General features: G+C 39.7%; 7 protein-coding genes across 7 annotated transcripts in view; 3 read left to right on the top strand and 4 right to left on the bottom strand.

Moving 5' to 3' along the window:
* Nucleotides 1-1576, bottom strand: part of spdo (sanpodo) — a 34165-nt gene extending 32589 nt beyond the window's left edge. Inside the window, exon 1 of the mRNA XM_028317596.1 lies at nucleotides 441-1576. Coding sequence (XP_028173397.1) covers nucleotides 441-1576 — 1136 coding nt within the window. The remainder of the gene's footprint in view (nucleotides 1-440) is intronic.
* Nucleotides 1577-4926: 3350 nt separating this feature from the next.
* On the top strand, nucleotides 4927-5454 carry LOC114362282 (histone H2A). Its single transcript, XM_028317599.1, has one exon. It carries the CDS (start codon nucleotides 4944-4946, stop codon nucleotides 5298-5300), a length of 357 nt encoding a protein of 118 aa, XP_028173400.1. The 5' UTR covers nucleotides 4927-4943; the 3' UTR covers nucleotides 5301-5454.
* A 231-nt stretch (nucleotides 5455-5685) lies between these two features.
* LOC114362289 (histone H3) lies at nucleotides 5686-6172 on the bottom strand. Its single transcript, XM_028317605.1, has one exon. The coding sequence runs from the start codon at nucleotides 6152-6154 to the stop codon at nucleotides 5744-5746; it is 411 nt and encodes a 136-aa protein (XP_028173406.1). The 5' UTR covers nucleotides 6155-6172; the 3' UTR covers nucleotides 5686-5743.
* Nucleotides 6173-6926: 754 nt separating this feature from the next.
* On the bottom strand, nucleotides 6927-7382 carry LOC114362283 (histone H4). The gene has a single exon (XM_028317600.1). It carries the CDS (start codon nucleotides 7315-7317, stop codon nucleotides 7006-7008), a length of 312 nt encoding a protein of 103 aa, XP_028173401.1. The 5' UTR covers nucleotides 7318-7382; the 3' UTR covers nucleotides 6927-7005.
* Nucleotides 7383-8626: 1244 nt separating this feature from the next.
* On the top strand, nucleotides 8627-9158 carry LOC114362285 (late histone H2B.L4). Its single transcript, XM_028317602.1, has one exon. The coding sequence runs from the start codon at nucleotides 8667-8669 to the stop codon at nucleotides 9063-9065; it is 399 nt and encodes a 132-aa protein (XP_028173403.1). The 5' UTR covers nucleotides 8627-8666; the 3' UTR covers nucleotides 9066-9158.
* Nucleotides 9159-10384: 1226 nt separating this feature from the next.
* Galphaf (G protein alpha subunit f) lies at nucleotides 10385-18529 on the top strand. Its single transcript, XM_028317604.1, has 9 exons — nucleotides 10385-10571; nucleotides 11090-11184; nucleotides 12008-12176; nucleotides 12749-12846; nucleotides 13469-13583; nucleotides 15909-15995; nucleotides 16421-16551; nucleotides 17269-17437; nucleotides 18311-18529. The coding sequence occupies exons 1-9, from the start codon at nucleotides 10467-10469 to the stop codon at nucleotides 18503-18505; spliced, it is 1164 nt and encodes a 387-aa protein (XP_028173405.1). The 5' UTR covers nucleotides 10385-10466; the 3' UTR covers nucleotides 18506-18529.
* A 4387-nt stretch (nucleotides 18530-22916) lies between these two features.
* Nucleotides 22917-26027, bottom strand: LOC114362287 (uncharacterized). The gene is made up of 4 exons (XM_028317603.1): nucleotides 25521-26027; nucleotides 24603-25139; nucleotides 23879-24404; nucleotides 22917-23273 (listed from the first exon to the last, which is right to left on the bottom strand). The coding sequence occupies exons 1-4, from the start codon at nucleotides 25924-25926 to the stop codon at nucleotides 22973-22975; spliced, it is 1770 nt and encodes a 589-aa protein (XP_028173404.1). The 5' UTR covers nucleotides 25927-26027; the 3' UTR covers nucleotides 22917-22972.

Below are 26027 nucleotides of genomic sequence, written 5' to 3'. Positions count from 1 at the left end.
ACTGCCTAAGGGGGGAATTGAACCCACGACCTTTCGCTTGCCGAGCGACTGCTCTTTCATCTGAGCTACTTAGACACTGTTAGTTAGTTTGGTACTTTTAAAGTTACTTTGGAAAACTATGGTTTCAAAATTGTTGTAGCTACAAAAATCTAATAGGTAGATAGTTCACTTTTTAGTGCACACTTCACAAAACTGATTCGTCATGAAAGAAATTACTTATGTTAAAACGGTACGAATTATGTCTTATCGCTAGGAAGCGATTAGAAATAGAAAGTAGGTACCTATTTATTTGTCACACAATTTGTAAGAGAGAGAGAGAGAGAGAGCTGTTGTGAGTCACAACAGCTTTCAGTTTACGACAGTGGTATAAAAAACGTCTTGATCAAACAGTATCTAACAGTTATGGAATTGTAAACCTTATAATGAAAGTTTTAACTTACCTTGGAGTAATAACAGCAGTCGTCTTCTTATCTTTCAAATCCCTCCCTCTCCTGTCGTAATCTCTCCTGCTCTCCCGGCTGGCGTCTCTCCTATCCATCTCCAAACTCCTATCCCGACTCTTCTCCCTAAAGCTCGTCACGAAAACATCCTGTCTTTCAAACTCTGGCAAACCGTAATTCAGTTTTTGCTGTGCTTTGGGAGATATTGGAGAGGTAGTCGCACTACCCCTGGATATAGTCAAGTTGGCGCAGGATTTGGAAGGTGTAACTCCTTGAGTAGGGGTACTGGAGACGATTTTCTTTGGAGTCCCAGCTCTGTTTGGACTGTCCATCGATTTGTTAGGAGTTATCCTCACAGAAGGTTGGCTTGCGTAGCTTTTTAGCTTCCTTGGCGTGGATAACAGCTCGTGAAGCTTCTGAGTGGCTATTAAGTTCTTTTTACTCATCATGGGTGATGTGAACGTCACACTCGGCCTCCTCACCGGTTCATCATCTTCAGATGGGACTATTGCGTATCTAAGCGTCTTTCCATTGACTGTTTTCACAATTTCCGTTGGTATTTCCTTCATTTCGTTGTCATCTGGTCCATCCACGTTGTATTCTTCGATATCTGCTACATCAGCTTCGACGATTCTCTTTTTAGTCGGAGAGTAGTCGACTAAGTCGTCAAAATCATCGTCTATGACTTCGTATCGATGTTTAAGTCTGCTGTCTTCTAAACCATTATCACTCTCAGCATTTCTGTCATATCTTGAACTTCTTTGTTGCTTCAGTTGGGCCATTTCCAAATCCTCGCTTCTGGTTCTACATCTGATGGCAGAACGAGTTGGTTTGCACACCAACGAGGCTTGCCTATGGAAGCTCCTATTCTGGAACTTTGGAGGTTTCGGAGGCAGCTCTGGGGGGTCATCCCGCATTCTTCCAGCAGGGGATATTCTTAACGGATTATCAGAGATGTCTGTCCTCAGAATCCTGTTCGACTCCATCTTCCTAGGCGAATTCGCTCCTAAAGGAGGCATTCTTTGCCTTTCGGGACTCCGAATTCTTGTCATACATGATTTCTGGAATACCACTTCACTTTGCGCGCAAAATGCTGGGTTCGAATAATATTTGTACACTATTTTAGGTGACTCCATTGTAAGCGTATGATTTCCCCTGCCTCACGTCTTATGACCTGCTCGTTAGACCATATCTCCTTTCTTGAGGGTGCTCCTTAAACCGTAACTTATTCTTATTCTTCTATCACTACAGTTCTATGAACCTAAACTATTTTAAATTCACGTATTAACACTTGTATGCAAACACTATTTACAAAACGTCCGTTCACAGTGAAAACTGATCAATAATTTAAAATCTATGACTATTTTTGGTTAAAATTACAGAAGCGTGTTTATGGTTTGACGGTTAGTCATCAACTGTCGTGGAATCCCTTTTGAAAAAAGAAGTTAGGGTCGGAAACGGCGTCTGCGCACCCTTGCATACGGCACGCGCTATTCAAAATTCGAATTTAACAAGCAAACTACAATTTTAGAACCAAGTCCTATACTTTTAAGGATCAATTTGGTTTGTAGCAGCAATTTTTCCCTTATCTGTTTTTAAAGGCGCGAAGTTATTGAAAAGCTTGCTGTTTGAAAGCTTATCGCCTTAACTTTAGGGTTGAAATTGACTTGTTTTTTATACTTTGTGCAATTATTGAATGAAGTGAATGGAAAAGTAGTTTTTATTAAGGGCGAAGACCAGAGGGCTTGAAGAATTCATAGAATAACGACTCTTGCGCCGGCTTTGAAAGATATCTACTGGTAAAATTGTTATTTTGTGAAATGCTATCTATCCTTATGAAACTTGAAACTCGAAAGTCAAAGGCAACGTCTTCAAAACGAAAAGTGTGGAAAACCTAAAATTCCAGCACTCTTAAAAAATAACATGGCAAGATTTTGTTTTAATTAAAAAATTTTGTACACATGAGGTACTAAAAGTTATAGAAAATAATAAAAGGTGAATACCCACTTTTCGTTTTGAAGAACGCATAATTATCTGCGACAGATAGATTGTGAACACACTTCATTGTACCTACTTAAGTACACAACACAAAACAAGAAAATAAAAAGAAATAATTTATAGGCGATCTTATCGCTATAAAGCGATTTCTGCCAGACAGCCAGGAGGACCTCACATAAAGGTAGCAAGAAGGCTGGATGCAGGTTATGTCAGTATGCAAATCTTTGAGGGAGGCCTATGTTCAGCAGTGGACGTCCTATGGCTGATAATATGATCATGATGAACCTAGCTAGGGGATAGTATTTTAGAACAGGTTTAAGGGAAACTGGTCATAGTAAGTCGACTTTCATTTCTATAAGTATTAAGTACGCTTTTAAGACACCCCGCAGAACAGACTTTTCATATTAATTTGTATGAAGAATCGGTCGATACCAAATTGATGTGTTGTGATGTGCGCAAATTAAGTGGCAGTGTGCAGGGCACATAGCTCGTAGAGCTGACGGCCGCTGGGGCAGGAAAGTTCTTGAGTGGCGACCACGATCCGAAGACGTAGCGTGGGCAGGCCTCCCACTAGGTGGACCGACGATCTGGTGAAGGTCGCTGGAGGCGCCTGGATGCGAGCGGCGCAGGACCGGTCTTTGTGGAAATCCTTGGGGGAGACCTTTGTCCAGCAGTGGACGTCTTTCGGCTGATACGAACGAACGATGTGCGCAGCGACAAAAAGTCTGTGGTCTGTGGCTAGGCTAAAAGGTCTTTGTCCAGCAATGGACGTCCTTTGGCTGAAGGAAGAGCTATCACCAATTTCACGACCAAAACAACGGATCACCGTTGACCCCACACCTGCGCATCTGTCTCGCTCGCACGCTGCGCACGCGCGCGTTAACGGTCGCGCACAGCTGCCGCCGCGACAGCTGCGGGCAGGGGTGGATAACATTTTAACTGACAAAGTTCATTGCTGAAAATGCAAGACTATCCTTTCCAAGATAATTTAACGGATTTTAATTTTGAAAGGAATAGGAGTTTAAAAAAAAAATTTATAAACCTCGATATAATTTTTGAAGACCTATCCATAGATAACACGTATGTGTTTGATAAAAAAAAATTGAGTTTCAGTTGTAAGTATGGGGAGCCCCCAATATTTATTATTATTTTTTTATTTTTGCATCAAAATCTTAATGCGGTTCAAGGAATACATCTACCTACCAAGTTTCAACAGTATAGCTCTTATAGTTTCGGAAAAAAATAGCTGTGACATACGGACGGACGGACGGAAAGACGGACAGACAGACATGACGAATCTATAAGGGTTCCGTTTTTTGCCATTTGGCTACGGAACCCTAAAAAGGGGTTCATTGAATTTAGTAAAGATTATTTTCATGTAATCCAAAATCAGAAATAAATATGGAGTCCGCACAATTAAATTGCAAATCGTTTGCTTTTATGGAGCCTTTATTTACATGTGTCATAATTTGGGCGAGTTATGCTTTCGGTTAGGAAGAACCTACGTTTAGGCAGTGAAAATAATGCGATTTCGTCTTCTTTTAACACAGCGAATACAATATTTGACGAAATCTATATATAAAAAGAAATTCGTGTTAGTTACTCCACTTATAACTCAAGAACGGCTGAACCGATTTAGCTGAAAATTGTCAGGAAGGTAGTTTAGAGCCAGGAGAAGGACATAGGATACTTTTTATCCCGTTAAAATTTAAAAAAAAAGTCTGCTTATTTATTGTCATTAAGGCGGAACAAAGTTCGCCGGGTCAACTAGTATAACATAAATTTTATTAAAATTCAAGTTAATTTTTATTTTGCAGGAAAAGGAAAAACAGTATGCCACATTACTCCGATTTTAAATAAAATACGATAATTAATATTTTTTATTAACTACTAAACTAACTATGATGATTAACAAACAACATTAATCGAGTTTATTTCTTTTTTCCAAAAGGTTGGCGACCCCTACCTGCGCGTGCGCCTATCACCCGCATACGATATTGGCATTATGATCCGTGTGTACGAAAATCGATAAACCCGACCTTGAAATGGAATGTTATGTAATTTACTAGCTTTTTCCCGCGACTTCACCCGCCTGAAGCACCGTATCAGTCGCAAACAGGCCAAAAATTAGCAATATTTTATTTACGCTACTAGCTATGCACATTAATAATTTAAACTATTGATGTTTTAATATAGCTAATATCTTCGTAAAACATAAGCCTCTTTTTGAGCAAGCGGCGAAGGGAAGCGATTTTTATTTACGAAACCTTTTTAACTTTTTATTTGCGTTGGTAAATCAACATACTTATTCATCGTATACTCATTTTAAATAGAAATGTAGGTAGGTACACGTTCACCAAAAAGTAGCGAACAAGATTTTGCACCTACCTTCAAACCATAATAAAATATAATGAAACTTATCGCTCTAGCCACTATTTCAACTCACTATTGTCCACATAACCCACTCAAATTCTGCCTCACCACTCTCCATTTTCTACGACCAAAATGACTCCTCCGATCAAGAAGAACAAAACGCGCTCGTCCCGAGCTGGTCTCCAGTTCCCAGTTGGGAGGATACACAAGATCTTACGGAAGGGGAACTTCGCCCCTCGAATCGGGAGCGGAGCCCCCATCTACTTGGCAGCAGCATTGGAATATTTAGCAGCAGAAATACTGGAGCTGGCAGCAGACGCGGCAAGAGACACGAAGAAAAGCAGGGTGGTGCCTCGCCACATCCTGTTCGCGATCAGAAATGATGAGGAGCTGAATCGGATGCTGTCAGGAGTCACCATCTCGCAAGGAGGAGTCGTACCATCGATCCAGCCGGTGCTGCTGCCCAAGAAAACCATGAAGTCGAGTTAGAGAAGATCACGAAGACAAGAATGAGATTTCAGATTACAATCAAGGAGATTTTAAATCAAGATGATTGATTATTTTCAATCAAGATGATTGGGTGATTATTTTTGATGACGGTCGAATAAATGACCTGATTGACAAAGTCCTTTTCAGGACTGCAGATTATCACTGTTTCTGGAATGACGAATATAAACATGTTCATCTGTTAACCTGGTTACTGTTTTAGAGCATAAATAGTCGTTTTCATACTTAGCTTTTGTGAAGGTTTGGCTACTTCCTTTTTTAGCTACCCACATGTTTTTTACTTTGTAACCGTCACAGTCACAGCAGTATTTATTACTACAAAAGTCAATTCGGTCTTTCGAAAGAAACAAACGATTTTGCAGCCCTGAAAAGGGCTTTGTCAGTTAAAATCTTCGCTTTCGCTGCGTCAGTACAGTACTACCACGTTACGCCCTCTCCCCTCTCACTCTGCGAGCCAGCTGTATATCCTTCGGCATTATGGTCACTCTTTTCGCGTGAATCGCACAGAGGTTGGTGTCCTCAAAGAGTCCAACCAGGTACGCCTCACTTGCCTCCTGCAACGCCATGACAGCCGAGCTCTGGAATCGAAGATCCGTCTTGAAATCCTGAGCTATTTCTCTAACCAATCTTTGGAAGGGAAGTTTTCTGATTAGAAGCTCCGTGCTTTTTTGATATCGTCTAATTTCTCGCAAAGCAACGGTCCCTGGGCGGTATCTGTGAGGTTTCTTCACGCCTCCAGTGGCTGGAGCGCTTTTTCTGGCAGCTTTGGTGGCCAGCTGCTTTCTAGGCGCCTTCCCACCGGTGGACTTGCGAGCGGTCTGCTTTGTACGGGCCATTTTGTGGTACTGTGCCGAGTGGGATGTGCCACGGTGTATTTATAGACGAGGTATTTTTTATAACGAGTTGGTTGAGGGTAGTAAGTAGTTGGTTGTTTTGGATATACCCACATTTTTTGGTTAGCTCTGGTTAGGATTTGTGTGGGTAAGAAAAAAAAGTAATAGATATAAATACCCACATTTCTTAAAATGTGATTCGTTGAATGTATTGTGCAGTTGGTTTGGTTGCAGATATTTACTAGTACATATAAATAAATTAGAATCAAATACTGTTTTCGGTTTTCTATGTATGGCTACGTTTTCAATACTATGAGTAATAAAGTATGGAAGATTTATCAACTGAACAACAATAACGCAATAAAACTAACGATAACCGATAATATTAAGACTAAAGGCATCGTCAAAACGAATACTTTAATACCTAGTAAGTACCTAATACAACTAGGTAAGTAATTTACTTTTCACTATAGTTTACTTGAAAATTTGCAAATTAAGCTTGAACTTTATCTAATACCTAATAAATTAATTACCTACATGTACCTACCTATAGAAAACACCCAGAACAAAAAAAAAAGATAATTAAGTAGTTTACTTTTCTACTAAACATTATAAAAAAGCGTTGAATTGAGCTCTGTGATTGGTTCGTGTGTCACCCTGTGCGTCCTCATAGTAATGTTTGTGAATACCGGCGATAATATTATGTGTTAAATTTAAAATTCACGGATAAAAAGGAGTCTGAATTCGACTATTCGTCCAGAAACAAGAAAATGTTCAGTCCTGAAAAGGACTTTGTCAGTACTTTTGATTAAAACAACAAAACAATCAACAAAATATTTATTATTATTAAAAAATCAACCTCCAAATCCGTAAATCGTTCGCCCTTGCCTCTTCAACGCGTATACCACATCCATAGCGGTCACAGTTTTCCTTTTGGCATGTTCTGTGTATGTCACTGCATCACGAATGACATTCTCCAAAAAAACCTTCAGCACGCCTCTAGTTTCTTCGTAAATTAGGCCAGATATTCGTTTCACGCCGCCTCGTCTCGCCAATCTTCTGATAGCAGGTTTGGTAATGCCTTGGATATTGTCCCTCAAGACTTTTCGGTGACGTTTCGCGCCTCCTTTACCAAGCCCCTTCCCGCCTTTTCCGCGACCTGTCATTTTGTTTTTTTTTAGGTATGTGGTTACGGCGCGGAGAACGAATTACAAATGGCGAGACCAGTGCTAGCCAGTCGATTTTTATACAGACTGTTTTTTTTATATTGAGGGTAGATTTAAGTTTGAGTTGGAAGATTAACTAAATGTTCTTGGATTTGGTTGATATTTTTGTTATTTAACGAAAACGTAGGGGCTTTTTCTTGAAAATAATTTACTTTTGTGACTGTGACAGAAAGCATGCGTGGCTTCTTTAAAAAACCGGGATAAAAACTATAGGATAGTTTTTAGCTTATCCCTGAGTCTCAAACTATCTCTGTACCATGTCGAACCTTAACTTCGAACTCCTCCTATGTTCTTCTGATTAATTTCGTTGCGGGTCCAATGACAGTTTAACTTCCCTCGGGACAAACTTGACCTTCACTGGTTGCGTTTTTATTGGCGGTCAAGCTGTAGATCCTGGCTACACAGGAGTTGCAGCGGTGGGAACGAAAAACTCTAAATCGCGCTAAATGAGTGAGGTAATAAACATCCATCCATCTACATATTCATCGATGGACTTTAATAATACATACTAAACTACTTAAGACACTTTTATATTAAACGAGTCACTATTTTAACGAAATTTATTAATCAAATAAATAATTCTTGGATCTATCCCACTTATTCTGTGAAAATGGATGGAGGACCTTTCATCCCCAAAGTAAAAAGTCGGCCGTTTGGTGTAGTGGTTCGAAACGGACTACTATTTCGGAGGTAGAGGGTTCGATTCCCGCACAGTACAAACATTTGTGTGCATGAACATAATAATATTTGTTTGTATTGGACTGGGTGTTTTCTATGTATAATAAGTATGTACTTATTACAAAAAAAAAGTATTTAAGTATGTTTATATCCGTTGTCTAGTACCCATATGCCATAGTACAAGCTTTGCTTAGTTTGGGACTAGAAGCGTAGTGTAAAATGTCCAAGGATATTTATTTAATTAAATACCAAAATTTTGTCTATCTGTGAACAAGCTGAATTTCAAGCTAATGAAGAAGTTAATCTGTGTGTAAAAGCTAGTGACCAAATTATCATCAATAAGTATTTATTTCATAAACGTGATTAGAATTTGCTAATTAAATGGTTTTACGTCACAAACTCTTATTTCAATTTAATGAAGGTAGACGACTCAACATTAACCACATCTATTCAACTACCGTCAAAACCAAAACAAAATATCAAAACCCTATTCTTATTGGCCAATAAAACATTTCCAAACCCCACTTAATTAAGCGTCCAGTTTCTATAAAAACAACTAAAAAACTCTTCATTTATTTTCCCATACACTTTATTTATGAAACAAAAACAAAATGGCGCCGACAGTGGCCCCGAAAAAGCCCGCGAAATCGATGCAGAAGCCGATCGAAAAACCGATCTCAAAATCAAAGAAAATAAAGAAGAAGAACTACCAGAGCTTCTCTATTTACATCTATAAGTTACTACGGTCCGTGACGCAGTCCAACTTGGGGATTTCAAGAAAAAGTATGCAGATTATGAACAATTTTGTCAACGATATGCTGGAAAAAATCGCGGTGGAGGCCTCAAGGATGGTGGTTCATGGGAAGAAGACCACCATGGGAAGCCAGGAGGTCCAGTCAGCTGTCAGATTGCTCCTACCAGGAGAACTGGCAAAACACGCGAATATCGAGGGCATAAAGGCGCTTAATATGTACCATACAAGTCACAGTCGTGATTCTAAAGAAAGTTGAAGTTGATGACGAAGGTTTTAATTGTTTATAATAAATAAATCGTGTTTTGATTATGCAGTTGATTTTAAAAACGATGCTCTTTTCAGAGCTGAAGATTTTCTTGTTTCTGGTCGATTGGCGATGTTGTAAACTAATCCTACTAATATTATAAATGCGAAAGTTTGGATGTCTGGATGGACGTTTGTTACTCTGTCACGCAAAAACTACTAAACGAATTTTAATGAAACTTTACAGTATTATTCTTTATAACCCAGAATAATAGCAATAATAGGCTATAATTTATGACGATTTGTGACAAACTAAATTTCACGCGGGTGAAGCCGCGGGCAAAAGCTAGTAAATAATAAAAAATCCCCTTAACTCCTCCAGCTAAACTAAATATAAAGCATGTATACCTACATTTAACATTATGTGTTAAGGAGTGGGTAATGGGATCATTTACATCTCCCATTATTTATTTGTTTAATTACCTGCAGAATAAAGACTTTCTATTCTTATTCATAATCATAAAATATTGTTATGCAAAATAAAAAAAATAATTAATTAAGTTCAAAAATATTTCAACATTTTTAACGCCCAATATTCCGGGTCATTATAGTTATTTTTCTATTTCCATCATTCTGTTCTACATATGTAACTGTTTTACCGCTTTTAATTAATTAATTAAATTAAAATTTAATTAATTAAAAGGAATTAGAATACACGAGCACTTTACAATAGTTTCCTTTATTTAAGTGCTAAAACGTTATTATGCCTTTCTGCCTCATCTAACAACAAAAATCTTTGAAATATTAAAACTGCTTTTAAAAAAAATCACAGCTCGCATTCATTAATATTATTTTGCAAAAGAGGGTAGCAATAAAATTACTGACTTTAGAAAGAGAGGAAACGCAATGTTTTTTCTCTATCCATCCCAATTTTAAAAGGGGTAGATCGAAAGAAAAAATTGCTCCTCCCTGCATTCCAACACCTCACTCGGCATGGGGTAGTTGGGGCACACTGAAAACCAGCGCCGTGGCCTTCGTCACCGTGGGCCACGGCATATGCTGAGTGGGGTCCCGTTGCAGTGGGCATCTTGTTGGTGAATGGGTGGCACTTCTCAGTTTACTCTTGTTTTTATTTTTTCTTCGTCCATTATTATGTGCCACTGTCATGTCTATGTAATTGCCTGTATTTGTGTGATGTCCATTGTAATAAATGTATCTTTCTTTCATACCAAAACGTCGGTTGACGTAAGATGTCTACGCTACAAATAATCGAAATAATCTTTTAATTCCTAGATAACAACAATTATCTATCAATCACTGATACCGTTCAGTTGAGGATCGTGATTTGTTGGCAGTGGCCTCCATTTTGTTTTGTGTTTGTTTTTAATTTAATTTGATTTTAATTTATTTTAAAATGAGGATAATCTGTGTGCCGTGTATGCAGGCTAGCAATGAAGATGCAGATTATTCTAAACAATTGGATAAAGAAATTAAAACGTGGATCAGACCGTATGATCAAGTAAGTTTTTATCTTTTTCAAGTGCGTGTAAAGATAAAGTTGTAGGTAATTTATTTATTTATTATTTAATTAGCTTATATCCGCGAATTTGTTGTGTAAAGTAAACTAGCTAGTGAAACATTTCATTAAAATCCGTTCAGTAGTTTTTGCATCATGAGGTAAACAACACATCACACATTCATCCATTCGTACTACAAACTCCCGCAATAGCAAAAGTGTTAGAATAAAAAAAATGTAGGTAGACAAACTTATCACCAAATAGGTAGGTGGAAGAAAAATTTTGAACAGCACATACTACCCACATCAAACATTACAAATAAAGGTATCAAATTGATTGAACAGTCAACAGTTTATGTATTTTTGTATCTTTTAAACGACATTTTGTACCCTTCCCTCGCCCAAATAATTTTAGCAGTTTTTTTAGTTGAGGGATTTCATCATTCAAATTTTCATGAGTCTAGGAAGCGCCATTTAACCGATGTTCCTTAAAATAAAGTAAGGTTTTTATTTATTTTTAGGCTATAAAACTTCTTTTACTTGGCACCGGAGAAAGTGGGAAGACAACCATAATCAAGCAAATGAAGATATTGCACGTTCAAGGATTCTCTCAAAGGTAATAATCATAAATGTACTAGGTTTATTTTATTAAAAGAAGAAGGGTAGATGTATCAAGTTCAATTAGTCGGTCATAGTGGAAATCCTTCGGGCAGTGGCTGAAACGTCATTTGGCTTAAAAGAACAAACAAACTAAAAAAAGAAACTCGAATCCCAGTCTAAATACAATAATTTAAACTTATCTTAACTTCAAGAGAGGTTGAACTTTTGGACTATACTTAGGTTCAAATCTGTCTGTGTGTCGATGTTTCTTTACGAGATCAAATCAGAAATGGGGATCCGTAAACGAACTAAGTCACTGACATAGCCCGACGGATTAGCAGCTGAAGTGGCAATGGGCAGGGCACATAGTACGCAGAACTGACGGCCGATGGGGCAGCAAGATTCTGGAGTGGAGGCCACGTACCGGAAAACGCAGCGTGAGACGACCTGATAAAGGTAGCGGGAAGGCGCTGGATGCAGGCCGCTACCAACCGTGCGATGTGGAAGTCATTGGGGGAGGCCTATGTTCAGCAGTGGACGTCCTATGGCTGAAGTGATGATGATGATGATGATGATGAAGGCTGGGTTGCACCATCTTACTTTAACTTTAACAAACTTCAAAGAAAAGTCTGTCAAACTCCATAAAAAATGCCGGTTATTGTTATAGTTACGGTTAAAGTAAGACGGTGTAACTCGGCCTTAGTTCATAGACATTTTTGTACATGATTCATACAAAAATTACTCAGGTTTTCTATGAATTATCAATGTAACAAAAATGTATTAAATTTTCTGCTGCTGCTACTGTGTAAAATATCCAAAGATTTATTATAATTTTCCAGTGAACGAGCAGATAAAGTGAAATACATTAGACACAACGTCCACGAGTCGATCCACGATATACTCTTCAACATGGCCCCCCTGGGCATCAAACTGCAGAACGCAAGGAACTACGACGCTTACAAGTTCATACTGCGATGCGGGACTGCTGGACCTCCCGAGTATAGTGAGGTAAGGAACCAGCAAAAAATATTTCACAAAATCACAAAACAATACCCAGCAAAAAATCCTGTAAAACTATCCCATCCGAAATACATTCCATGAGAAGAATGGCGGTGGTTGTATTCTACTCTGCCGGAATTGTATACAAGACTTGATGATGAATTAAATCTTTGTTGTCTGATACCGAAAAAACTTAATTAACAGGTGCTTTGGGAAGTAATCCTACTAATATCCTACTTCCTACTAATATTATAAATGCGAAAGTTTGCGTGGATGTTTGGATGTTTGTTACTCTTTCACGCAAAAACTACTGAACGGATTTTGATCCAACTGTACAGTATTATTGCTTATAACCCAGAATAACATTGTATTTATGACGATCTGTGACAAACTAAATTTCACGCGGTTGAAGCCGCGGGCAAAAGCTAGTGTAGAATAACTTTGACCCCTTTTTGATTTTGGCGAGGAATATTTTTGGAGTGTTTCATGATTTTCAGTGACTATTTTGTATTAACCGAAATCAACACGGGCAAAGCCGGGGGTACAAGCTAGTTCTTCATAAACTAATTGATATTTTACAGGACTATTACGACTTCGTGAGGTCCCTGTGGAAAGACGCCGGCGTGAGGGAGTGCTTTCGAAGATCAAATGAATACCAGCTCATCGAAAGCGCTGAATAGTAAGTATCATCATCATCCCTTTGCACTGGAGCGAAGTTGCATCTTAACTTCGAACTAAGGCCCAGAACAGACGGTGAAACGCAACTGCAACGAAACTGCAACTTTCTGATGATTCTGATCAATGAAACTGAATCTGAAAGTTTCAATCTGGCCGCGTCATGTGTGGTCTCTCAACGGACGCTATGGCAGAAACTTAGATGCAACTCAAAAGTAACTAGCAGTTGAAGTTACGTTGCAGTTGCGTTTCACCGTCTGTTCTGGGCCTAACTCCTATATGTTCTTCTGATTAATTTCGTTGCGGGTCCAATGACAGTTTAACTTTTCCGGGACAAACTTGACCTTCACTGGTTGGGTTATTGGCGGTCAAGCTGTAGCTACACGGGAGTTGCAGCGGTGGGAACGAGGGGTGGGAACTGGGAATAATTCCATATATTAACTGTCTCTAATCTTTTCTAATTTAAACCACTGAACCGATTCAGAAGTTTGGTATACTTAGATAGAGAGACATTTAGTTTGACATCCAGGGATAAAACTAAGGATAGTTTTTATCCCGGTCTTTCTGTGACAGATCGAAATTCACGCGTGCGAAGGTATTCTTAATATTTTCGTTTAATTTTTCAGTTTCCTAGATCGCATAGACCTCCTAGCAAAACCAGACTACGTGCCTTCTGATGCCGATATCCTTCGATGTCGTCAGAAAACCACTGGGATTCAGAAAATCGAGTTCAAAGTGAAGGTAGGCAAAAATATTGTTTAGTAAGTAACCCGTTCTTTCATCATGCTCATCATCATCTCAGCCATAGGACGTCCACTGCTGAACATAGGCCTCTCCCAATGCTTTCCATGTTGATCGATTGGTAGCGGCCTGCGTCCAGCGCTTCCCTGCTTCCGTTCTTTATCATGGGCCAATTTCAATAAAAATACATTTATAACGTGTGATAAACTGAATTAAACGCGTTAAAAGCTAGTATCATTTATCATCAGGCAGGAGCACGAGCTAGGGCATGTAATATCGGAAGGTTTTCAATTCCGATATTGGATTCCGATATTAGATCTCAATATCGGAATTCCGATATTAATATCGGAATTGAGTTCATGTGCTATAAAATTAATATTTGGTAATATTTTTACGTTATGGGCATCCATTGCATTTGGTTTTTTATGTGACAAGAGGCAAACGAGCAGACGGATCACCTGATAATGAATGGTTACTGATAATGAGCCTATTATATGGACTAGCAAATAATTAGTGTTTTTATAAAATCACAGGTATCAAACAAACTTTCACTCCTTCATTATATTACCCTGTTTTCGGTTAGGAGCTCGATTCTCGAGATTGTTGACAAGTACAGTCTAATTTTTTAGAAATCAGCAGAAATGTCATAAAAAATGGCCAACTGACATAAAAATATTTTTAGTCTGTGAACTAGTGATGCGACAAAACCTCTCGTTAATCGCGAAGTGAAATTATTGTAGTACTTGCGTATCATCGCCGGGTGATCGTCAAAATACTAAAAATATGCAACAAAGTCGCAACATTGAATGTGAACTGATTATGAAAGTTTAGAGAACAGGAAACAAACTGTATGCACAGATGTAATCAAAAAACACACTGGACAGTAAAACAATCAATGATATCCGTAAAGTTATTAAACTTCAAATAGTTGCAAAATTATTTTATTTTATTTACTTATGTAGGAAAATAAGCAATGGAACAATACGTAAGCATAATTGCATAAAAAAGTAAAATAATTTCGTTTAAATAAAACCGACTAAAAATTAAACTGACTCCGAAAAAGTATACACTAAAAGTCGAAAAATAATTTTACGTTATCTCCAATATTGTCGAAGTTATCGCTGGAAAACTAAACAAAGTATCGTATATTTTTTATTTAAAATTAATCAGTAATCGGAATAAGTGAATACTTAAAATAATATCGATTAAATTTACAGATTATTGTCTATGACTCACAGGTTACAGCACTGATGTGTCAGAGACAAGTCATAGACAATATGGCGATAACACATGATTTTAAACGACAAGTCTCACAAATTCACATCGTCCACGTATTTTGCTAAAATAATTTGTTTCAAAGATTGATTTCAAACTTGTTTAAACGTGAAAATAAAGTTGGTTTCATGGGCTTGTTAAATAATGTGTATGATATTATGAACACCTAAGTGATTATGGTGTAATTGTGTATGAAAGTGTTTGTTTACATCTCTGCTGGATTCTAAAAAATCAAGGTATAAGTACTATGTCTATCTCGGTAGGTAGGTAGTTAGATGCAATTTCGAGAAAGAGGTAAATCGTCGAATACGAAGACGAAAGTCTTCAATTAGTGTGTGTTACCAGTGATGATATACGGCTCGAAAACGTGGTCTTTGAATATAGGGCACAACGTGCTATGGAGAGGGATAAGCTTGGTGTTTCTTTACGAGATCTAATCAGAAATGAGGAGCTCCATAAACTAACTAAGGTCGCTGATATAGCCCGACGGATTAGCAAGCTGAAGTGGCAATGGGCAGGGCACATAGTACGCAGAACTGTCGGTCCATGAAAGTAAAATTAATGTTTGAAAGGGAGTTGAGATGTCGTTCTTTGTTGACCAAGTACCTATGGCAAATGCTAAAATTGATTTAGAACAAGTTAAATTAACCATAAATAGTAAAGTTAATAAAATATTTGCAGTGGAACAAAAAGTGATGGTGAGAGACATGAGAAAATCATTGGTATTTGCCAATCATGTACTTTGGGCTTTGTGGCAGGTTGTGGAGAGTTTAAACGCTTTGTTTAAAATCTCAATTAAAACATTTATCTGATTCCGATATTACGATATTGGGTCGCTCAATATCGGAATTGAAATATCGGATCTCGCAGTCCGAGATTCCGATATTACGAGATTCCGAGATTCCGATATTCATGCCCTAAGCACGACCCTTTCTAATTTACCAGAGGCAAATGGAGGATTTGGCCTACACTCCCCACGCTGGCCAGACGGGTTGGGGAGGCGAAAAGCTAGTATTTCATAGAATAAGCTTGATGTTTTTCTGATTCTAGGTGCCAAAATCAATGGCAGGTGGAGTCCAAGACTTCTGGATGTTCGACGTTGGAGGGCAGAGGGGCGAGAGGAAGAAATGGATACAAGTGAGTATCTTAAGCATCATTATTTAGACATTTAAGTATGCCCATTTTTACCATCAATCCCTAATTTTTAAGTTTTTTTTTATCCACTACGAGGAAGCTCTTGGCCTGTATCTCACCTGGTGGTAAGTGACGATCAGGCCGAAGCTGGAAGCGAGCTTCACCCGGAATCCTCAACCACGGAGGAACTGGCTATCTTACCTCTAACTGCCGTAACACAACAATACTGTTAACATTTTTGTTATGGCGACAGACTTAGATAAGATGGCGGTAGCTAGCCAGGTGGACTTAGAACAAGCCCTACCACCAACCAAACCGAACAGAAAAATCTGCCCTTACTGGTAATCGAACCCGGGACCTCTGCGTCTGAAGCAGGTGGTCTTACCACTAGACCACAGAGGCGGTTAATGAAGAGTTTATGCTTCAAGGTGTTCGAAGGCATCAACGCCATCTGGTTCGTGGTGGCATGCAGCGACTTCGACCAGACCCTGAGGGAAGACCAGACCCAGAACAGACTGAAGGAAGCGCTGGACTTGTTCGAAGACGTCTGGCAGAGCAGGTAAAGTGAAAGCCCGACAAAGAGGTTAAAAAAAAATAGAAATCCCGATGATTTCTTCGAAGCAGACATCAGCAGCTCTTAAAGTAAAGAATACAGGCGAACAGAAATATGAAGGGAAGCTAAATCTCCATTGAAACTTTTGAAAATTTTGAAGAAATGTACCGATCGTTAGATTTGGCCACAATACGTGATATTATGATGTCCAGACATACACATTTTAGCAGCAAAATCTAGGTCCCTGACTTAAATCACTCATCACGAAATCTCAGAAACTACAAGTGCTAGGAGTCTCAAATTTTGATTGGGGATCCTTTTAGAAAGTAGTAGGGGTAAAACGGGGTGCGCACGAAGTCGCGGGCGGTCGCTACTAGCACTTATTATAGTCCGGTCCCTGAGCACGTAGAATTTTGTCCAATGACACCAAGCTACCCATCCTTATCGCTCGCGCGTAATAATATTGCTGTTGAGCTCGCACACTCACTGCTGCCGCCCGTCGCAGTCGCGATAGCAATATAATTACGCGCGAGCAATAAGGATAGGTAGCTTGGGGTCATTGGACAAAATTCTACGTGATCCGCGACCAGACTTTAGCTACATAAGATATCAGTTCATGTCGTCGTTGTAACACTGCCTACCTATTTGTTATTATTATCCTCATCTCACCTACTTAACTTCATATATGTTTCACCTTTATCTTATACCACCATTATTTCGCAGGTTCCTAATCACAGCAGGCCTAATAGTGTTCCTGAACAAGCAAGACGTGTTGGAAAACAAAATCGCTCAAGGCCGCAACGTGGGAGATTATTTCCCCGATTACCACAACTACAAGCCCGACGCGGACGCGTTTACGAGGACCAAGCTGTTTATTAGGAGCATGTTTGCTGTAAGTTATTTAATTAATTAAGTTAATCTACCATCCTAGACTGCATCTTACTTAACACCAGGTACGATTGCGGTCAAATACCTTCCTTGTCCTGCATAAAAAAACTGGCTGTGACAGTGCTGTAATTTTCGTTAATAAAAGGTGCAGGACTAACCAGCTTGAGATTCGATGACACGGGTTCGAACCCCGCCGCAGCTCGACTATTGTGATGAGCCCACTCGAATTAAAACATAATTATTTTTATAAAAATAACACAAGGCCCGGATTTCACCAACGCGGAGTAGAGCGGAGCGGAGTGAAGAAGAGTTTTGAATTTAATAACCAATCAAACAGTATTTTTGCTTCTCCGCTCCGCACGAATCTTTTCCGCTCCGCTTTGGTAGAAACCGGGACTGAGACATCCTCTCGCGAAATCGCAATGTGGGACCAATCAACAATCCCAGTATTTACACTAATGTAAATACTGTTGTAACCTACTACTAATGTAAGTTGTTCATGCTAACATGAACAACTTTCGTCTTCGAATCGTTTGCGTATTCGACAGAATTTGATACTCAACCTTCGAATCAAACGATAACGTGACAATAAAATTTTGATTCTCAAAATAAATTTTGTGCAACCATTTCTCATACTAAGTTCAATTTACGACACGTTCACAAGGGTGCTGTAACTGTTGTAGTTTTCGTACTAAATCTTTTAATGGCGATTCGAATACGCAAACGATTCGAACTCGAAAGTTTTTCGTGCTAGCCGTACAGGAATAAAGTGGGATGTACACGATAAAATTAGAACAGCAATAAAATTATTTAGGAATAAGATTAGATACACAATAAATAAAAAGGAGTAAGTACTCACACGAAATCTTCTCTACAGGAAAAGACGACCCAAAAGCGCGAGCGCAAGAACGTCACGGCATCGGAACGGTTCCGCGTAGTCGAGGCCAGCCGTCCGCGCGAGTGCTACTTCCACTTCACAACGGCCACGGACACGGATAACGTGCGGACCGTGTTCCGGGACGTGCACCAGATCATACTCACGCATATACTCACTAACATCGGCGTTTATTGATGAATAGTAAAATATATTTGATACTTTTGAGACTGGCTTTTCTGTTGCGAACTATCTCTTTCCTACTAGAACTGCATGAAAAACACCATCACATAAATGGGCTGACAAAAGCTAGGTTTGCGATACTGGCCGCTCCGGACTTCGTCCTACGCGGTGCTCCAGCGTCGGACTGGCCATACAGTCGGGGTGGCATTTGCCAGCCGGGCCCCAGCCTGCGCGGGCCCCCAACGGCCTGGGTTGCGGGGCATGCGGCAACCGTAGCACAGGGGGCCCGCGCAGCGTGGACCCTGTGCTACGGTTGCCCGCGTGCATGGCTCGGAAACTATGCGTCGTACAAAAAAATTGTACAGTCATAATTTGTAGAAAATTGCTTTGCCTACAAATATGTTAATATAAATTTTTGCCTTAAATTAAAGATTGAAGAAGTTATAAGCAAAAAAAATCCTTTTTGCTTATGTATAACTTCTCTAATTTAATTTAGGACAAAAAGTTATGTAAACACAGGGCCTTCTTTAACCTACTAGGGGCCCTGGGCACTTACGGATCAAGGGGGCCCTTGTCATCTAGAAGAAGGTATTTTGAGACGGACAGACGGGGGCCCCCTCCGTCGCGGGGCCCTGAGCACGTGCCTAAAGTGCCCAGTGGGAAAGAGGGCTTTGACCATTTATGTTTCTTTCATGATGCCCTGGCCTTCATTGGTTGGATTTTTGGCAGTCAAGCAGTAGATACTCACATAGAAACCTGAACTATAGAACAAAGCTACAATACCGAACGGTGAAGATGTCAGACTGGCCGACTCGGGATCCAAGGAACACTGGTTTGAACCCCGCCGCCGCTGGACTATTGTGGGGAAACCACTCGTCACAAAAACATAATTTAGCTAAGCGCAACGCTCTCCACGGCATTGATGTTGAGATCAGGTCAACCTGATCTTCTGGCTGTTCCGCAACCACAATTACTTGGCCGACAAGCTGCACGAGCTCAACCCTTGCTGGGGCGACGATTTTTTATTATTTGTTGGCATTTTCTGAGTATTTTATGTATTTTTTTAGTATCGTCTGTTATTTAGCATTATTACTGTTTTTACAGGATACACCTCTTACTTTAAAAGTTATTACGTTTTCTTTACAATAAGTAATTGGAAGAAAAAAAAAATGTTGATTGGCTAGCTTTATATTATTATTTGTTATTAGTAAATACCTACTTATTATTTTACTTTATTTTAGTATTGTAATAAATTTTTTAAAGTTTGTTTATCTCAATTTGTGTATCTCAGTATTTTTCGATAGTATCCCATCACCATGATCTAGTCTCGGGCCTCGGGATTGCTATCAGCCACCCGGGCCCTTCCGGCCCAGTCCGACCCTGCGGTGCTCGGCCTTCGGCCTCGCAGATATTACACGGGGCGTTTTTCCTTGTCACTAGGCTCTAGTGCTTTTTTGATTGATCGTTGTTCTTCATACTCTGTAGTAATAGTCTCATCTAGATAGGTAGTTACAAAGTATTATTTGACGATCGTTTCCTTTCCAAGTCCACAATTTTATCTCAATTGTTCCTCTTTTCTATAGTGTCAATGCGAGTCAAGTAACACTAGAAAACATTTGCTGTTGTAAAATAGCATCTATTATAACGGGTTCTATATTGGCTCACATAAAATTCTAAATCCTATTCTTTGTCTTACTACCGATTTGTGTTCATAATAATCTCTCTTCATAATTTTATTTTTCATACTTTTTTTATTCATACATTTTTATTACTACCATCGGAGCTCATAACAGTTAGTAATCATAATTTTTTTATCAATAATGTTACTACCAAGAACCATTTAAATACATAATTTTTATTTTCAGATCTTTTTTCTTCATAACATTCATTGATCATATTGTTTTAATTAATAATGTTGTTACTAAGAACATACTTCAACTCATAATGTTGTTGTTCAGAATAATTTACTTTATAACAGACATACTCGTATCTTTAAAAAAATCATATATAATTTAATAGAGTAGATAAGCATGCAGAGCATGCAGCATGAAAGCAAGCATGCAGCATGCATTGGTATCTCCTCGTCTCCGGCGCTGCGGGATGTGCAGCCCTTCCGCCCTTGCGTAACGAGGCTCAGGCACCCTTATGAGTAATAAATTTATGAAAACAAATATTAGGATACATCACATTTATGAATATTATAGTTATTTATTCGAATGATTATGAGTTTCGATCATTAGTATAGAAAAATATATGAAAACAAATATTAGTAAAAACGAAGTGTATGATTAGTGATATTATGAATATCAATGATTATGTTTTTAAATATGTAGGTTTTAAATTTTTTATGAAGAATGATCATTATGGTATCAAATTGTATGAGAAATATTTTCGGACCTCCAATGATAGGAATTGAAAAGTTATGTAAGAAAATGCGCTACCATTATAACGATATAAGGCACTAGTTTCCGCGTAGTCGAGGCCAGCCGTCCGCGCGAGTGCTACTTCCACTTCACGACGGCCACGGACACGGATAACGTGCGGACCGTGTTCCGGGACGTGCACCAGATCATACTGACGCATATACTCACTAACATCGGCGTTTATTGATGAATAGAAAAAATATATTTGATACTTTTGAGACTGGCTTTTCTGTTGCGAACTATCTCTTTCTTACTAGAACTGCATGAAAAACACTTTCACATAAATGGGCCGACAAAAGCTAGCTCTGCGAAACTGGCCGCTCCGGGCTTCGACCTACGCGGCGCTCGGCCTACAGCCTCGCAAAAATTACACGGGGCGTTTTTCTTTGTTACTTGGCTTTAGTGCTTTTTTGATTGATCGGTGTTCTTCATACTCTGTAGGTACAAAGTATTCTTTGACGATCGTCTCCTTTCCAAGTCCACAATTTTATCTCAATTGTACCTCTTTTCTATCGTCTCAATGCGAGTCAAGAAACGTCAGAAAACATTTGCTGTTGTAAAATAGCATCTAATAAAAACGACATGAGGCACTAGAATCCGTGTAGTCGAGGCCAGCCGTCCGCGCGAGTGCTACTTCCACTTCACAACGGCCACGGACACGGATAACGTGCGGACCGTGTTCCGGGATGTACACCAGATCATACTCACGCATATACTTACTAACATCGGCGTTTATTAGACAAATATAGTACATATTTCATTCTTAACACTGTTTGTTCTGATTTGCCCTTTTCTAGAACTGCATAAAAAATGTCTACGACACGAGGGTTTGGCCTTTGGCCTCGCAAAAATTACACGTGGCGTTTTCCTTTGTCACTAGGCTATAGTGCTTTTTTGATTGATCGGTGGTTTTTCATACCCTTATCATCGCTCGGCCTGTAGTAATAGTCTCATCTCACCTAGATAGGTAGGTACAAAGTATTCTTTGACGATCATCTCTTTTCCAAGTCCACAGTTTTATCTCAATTGTTCCTCTTTTCTATAGTGTCAATGCGAGTCAAGTAACACTAGAAAACATTTGCTGTTGTAAAATAGCATCTATTATAACGATATAAGGCACTAGTTTCCGCGTAGTCGAGGCCAGCCGTCCGCGCGAGTGCTACTTCCACTTCACAACGGCCACGGACACGGATAATGTGCGGACCGTGTTCCGGGATGTGCACCAGAGGTGGAATTGTGTAAAGCCATCGTAATCATTTGACAGTTCATAACGTACGATAAAGTCAGTTAGACAAAGCGTTTGACAGAATAATCACTCACATAAACACTTTGACAGAATAATTACTCACGCATATACTCACCAATATTGGCGTCTATTGATAAATATATTTGATAATTTTGAGGCTGACTTTTTGATTGCGAATATCCTGTCGCTTTCCTAGAACAGCATTTTAACCTTCTTAGATGCTAGCATGTATAAGTCTAGTCTTATAGCAATAACTAGCTTTGGTCGCCCGCTAAGCGGGACGACATGAGCTGGCCGCTCCGGGCTTCGCCCTAAGTGGTGCTCGGCCTTCGGCCTCGCAAAAATTACACAGGGCGGTTCTCGATATTCGTATCATCGCTCGGTCTGTCTGTAGTCCCATCTCATCTCATACCTAGATACTTAGGAAAGGTACCCAAAACGACTCGACGATCGACGCCTTCCCAAAATTGAGCAATCTTTTCTATAAGTATGAATTCGTCCCAATGCGAGTCAAGAAGCGCGAAAAAACATTTGCGGTTGTAACTTGTAAAATAGCATCTTCTATTAAAAACTCCAAAATCATTGCCAAAAGGTACAGAAAGTACTTTCTTCTTGTAAAATAATTGCGTCCCCAATGTGGTACTACGGAATTTGGTAGTTATTCAATGCGTCAGTAAAGATTTATCAAACATGTAAATTCAAACTCTACAGTAAATGAAAACTAGAATCTACCAAATAAAACATATCAACTGGAATTTTACACTATATTGGACAATGCCACTTCACGATACACAATCACGAAACACGACAAGACTACACCCTAATAATTTTTGTGCCCGGCTCCCATTTGTAGCTCACGGGCGGTTTTTTGGAGCCTACAGACTCCATACTTGTGTAATAAACTATATTTGTAGAAGGCTCGTACGTTAGACTCTCTTCAGACTTCCTTCGGAAGGTGTCCTCGGATGGGGCATTGCTCCTTCGGTCTGTGGTCTTAAAAGTCACCTTACCTTCTTCGTGGCGGCGAGGGTTGATGATGCCGGCACAGCTGTGAAACTTCGAGAACTTGTCGTGGACTCTGTGTTCTAAGTCCACGTGGAGACTCAGTTGGCGTCTGGGAATAAAGTAAAAAGCTGATCATCATCATTTCAGAAATAGGTCACTGCAGAACATGGGACTCCCCCTATGATTTCAGCAATGGCCGGTTGGTAAGTAGAAAGTTATAAAAACAAAAGGAGAAACAATTAAAATAACTAAATAGTATCTTGGAATAAGGAGACATTAATTCAGATTTTTTTTTATCCACAACGAGGAAGCTCTTGGCCTGTACCTCACCTGATGGTAAGTGACGATCAGGCCGAAGGTGGAAGCTAGCTTCACTGCATTTTCTGCTGGTTCCTCAACATTTTTAATATCAGCCTAACTCAGTCCACTTCTGGATATAGGCTTCCCCAAATGCACTCTACCGAGACAGATTCTCTTCCAGCAGCCAAGGGTGCAGCCGGAGTGGCCATTTGCCAATTCGGCGCATGACAAAATACGAATTTCAATCCAGAATTAGTACTATGTCTAAGCTTCCCCAGCTCATCTGACCAGCGTGGGGAGTGTAGATCCTCCATTGGCGTCCAGTTGTATTATATGTATAGAGGATCGTACTCCTGCACTGGAGACTAAATGACCTGATGATGATAATTATCTTAAAGCAAATCAAAGTCTCACCTATAATCAAAGTTCTCTCCACAGAAGTGACACGTCACCGGCGAGTTGTACGGAAACTTTGACGTCACTTCAGACTCCGCTGGAGAGGGTATCTTGACCTTCCTATGAAGATTCACGCAGCTGACCGTCCTTTTATCAGATTCCGAGTTGCAGCTGGTGTTTTCTGTAGCAGAATCATCTTTGGACTGCCTATTCTGTAGATTGGACTCTGAAAACCTGTTCTTCTTGATCTCTGACAAGATCTGATCGGGATCAGCGATTTTGTCGAAGAACGAGACGATTTTCTTTAATTTGTCTTCTGGGACGTCAGATTTCGTGAGCTCAGGGTCAGTTTGGGTTATGCTGGCTTTCCTTTGCCTAGAGGACACGTTGGGGTGATTGGAGTTGAGCTTATTGATGCCGATATGCTCGTTTTCGTGGAGATATTTGTCGTATTCCCTTTCGAAACCTTCGTGGCAGTAGTGGCAGATGAACTTGCGTTCAGTGAAATGGCAGAGGTTGAGATGGTCGTTGTAATTGATTATGCCTGCGGCAAAAAAGTTTTTATGTACAAAGACCGTTTTTTTGTACGATGTTTTTATGTACAAATTCTGATGGGATAGTTGGCGTAAAGCAAAAAATACCTAGTTGGTTCTACAAAATCGTATTATACAAAAAGGTAGTTTAGATGTATAGGTAGATCAATAGGTTGTACTGTACAACAGAATGTAATAGAAGAACTTACCATAGAATATCATCCTGCATCCCATGATAGGACACTGCCTCGGCGTGGTATCCATCAGACAGTTCTTCTGAACGCTCTGCACGTACGTCAGGATCATGGGACTCTTGACGTTTCTCAATGCGCCATCAGACTGTATCTTCTTCGGTCTTCTTAACTTCCTGAACCGCAATCCTCTTCGTCTTCTTTTCTCCGAGTAGTGAGGAGTAATATTATTGTCGCTGGCCGCGTAGATATGCCCGTTTGGATGTACAAAGTTCTTATAAGACCTTTCGCGTTTGATCCCGAATATCCTTTGCAGGAATAGCTGAAACCTTGTCGCTTTGGGTTTCTCGTTCACTATCAGATAAGGAATCGGGTGCTGGATGATTTCTGTTTCTGTGGCTTGAATGCACTCGGATTCTTTGTCGGTGATGATGGATTTGGAGTTCTGGGTGGTGGCGTAGCGGTTGGAGATGGTAGAGGAATCGTACTGAGTTGACGTGCACGAACATTGCGTCATTTTCAACTCACGCATTATTGTGGTGGCGATGGTGGAACCTGGAGAAATGTAGTCTATCATAGATCAGAAGTCTGGGGTGAGTTTAAGCCTGAATCTAGGGTTGCTGTCATGATAGGACACTCCACAATAGAAGCAAGGCTAGGATTGGCCTAGAATTTAAATGAAATAAATGATAATGATGAAGAATTGAGTTTCAAGACTTCATGCTCAATAGGGGTGAGGAAGATATGGAATATATTGTGAAGAGTAAACTACCGTTAAATTCAATGAGCACAGAGAACTTTGCGACGTATCAAGAGGTACACAAATTACCTAAAACGAGACCCAATGTATTCAAACGGTATATCACTTTAGACCCGCATCTGAAATGATTGCAAGGTGTCCAAAAATTCACCAATTATTACGAAAGTAAAACTTACCTTTCTCAGTCTCCGACATCTCAGTAGCATCCCCGCTCGAGACCTCCGTAGTCCCAGCACAGGCGTCAGTCTTCGTTCTATGGGACCTTTTCCTCCTGCTTTTAACCTTCACCTCCTCCTCATTTTCACATATCTCCGGATTCTCCGGCAGTATCCCTATCACGCTCGCATCGTATATCTGGAACAGCTTCTTCAAGCACTTGTATTTGGCTTTCAGAACCTCATGCTTCTTCTTTGGCACCCATTTCTTGATCTCTTCTTCCTCATTTTTCTCCGGGATACTCGTCAGAACGGTCCCCGACTTGTTGAACATTGATGCTCGGATGCAGTCGACGGTGTAACAAATAATTTTGGCTAGCAAATAGAACGTCACACTAGCGAATATTTCGCAATTTTGCAGTGTCATAACGAACCAGATGGGGTGAATTTTGTTTGGTTTTTCTTGAGAAACTTTCGTCCATTTCGTGCAAAGTGCAGTGACATTTTTGATGGAATTGATATTTGTTT

Source organism: Ostrinia furnacalis, unplaced genomic scaffold, assembly GCF_004193835.3.
Source record: "Ostrinia furnacalis isolate ACB-3 unplaced genomic scaffold, ASM419383v2 OfSCF6327, whole genome shotgun sequence".
NCBI lineage: Eukaryota > Metazoa > Arthropoda > Insecta > Lepidoptera > Crambidae > Ostrinia > Ostrinia furnacalis.
This window is presented reverse-complemented; position numbering and strand designations above follow the sequence as displayed.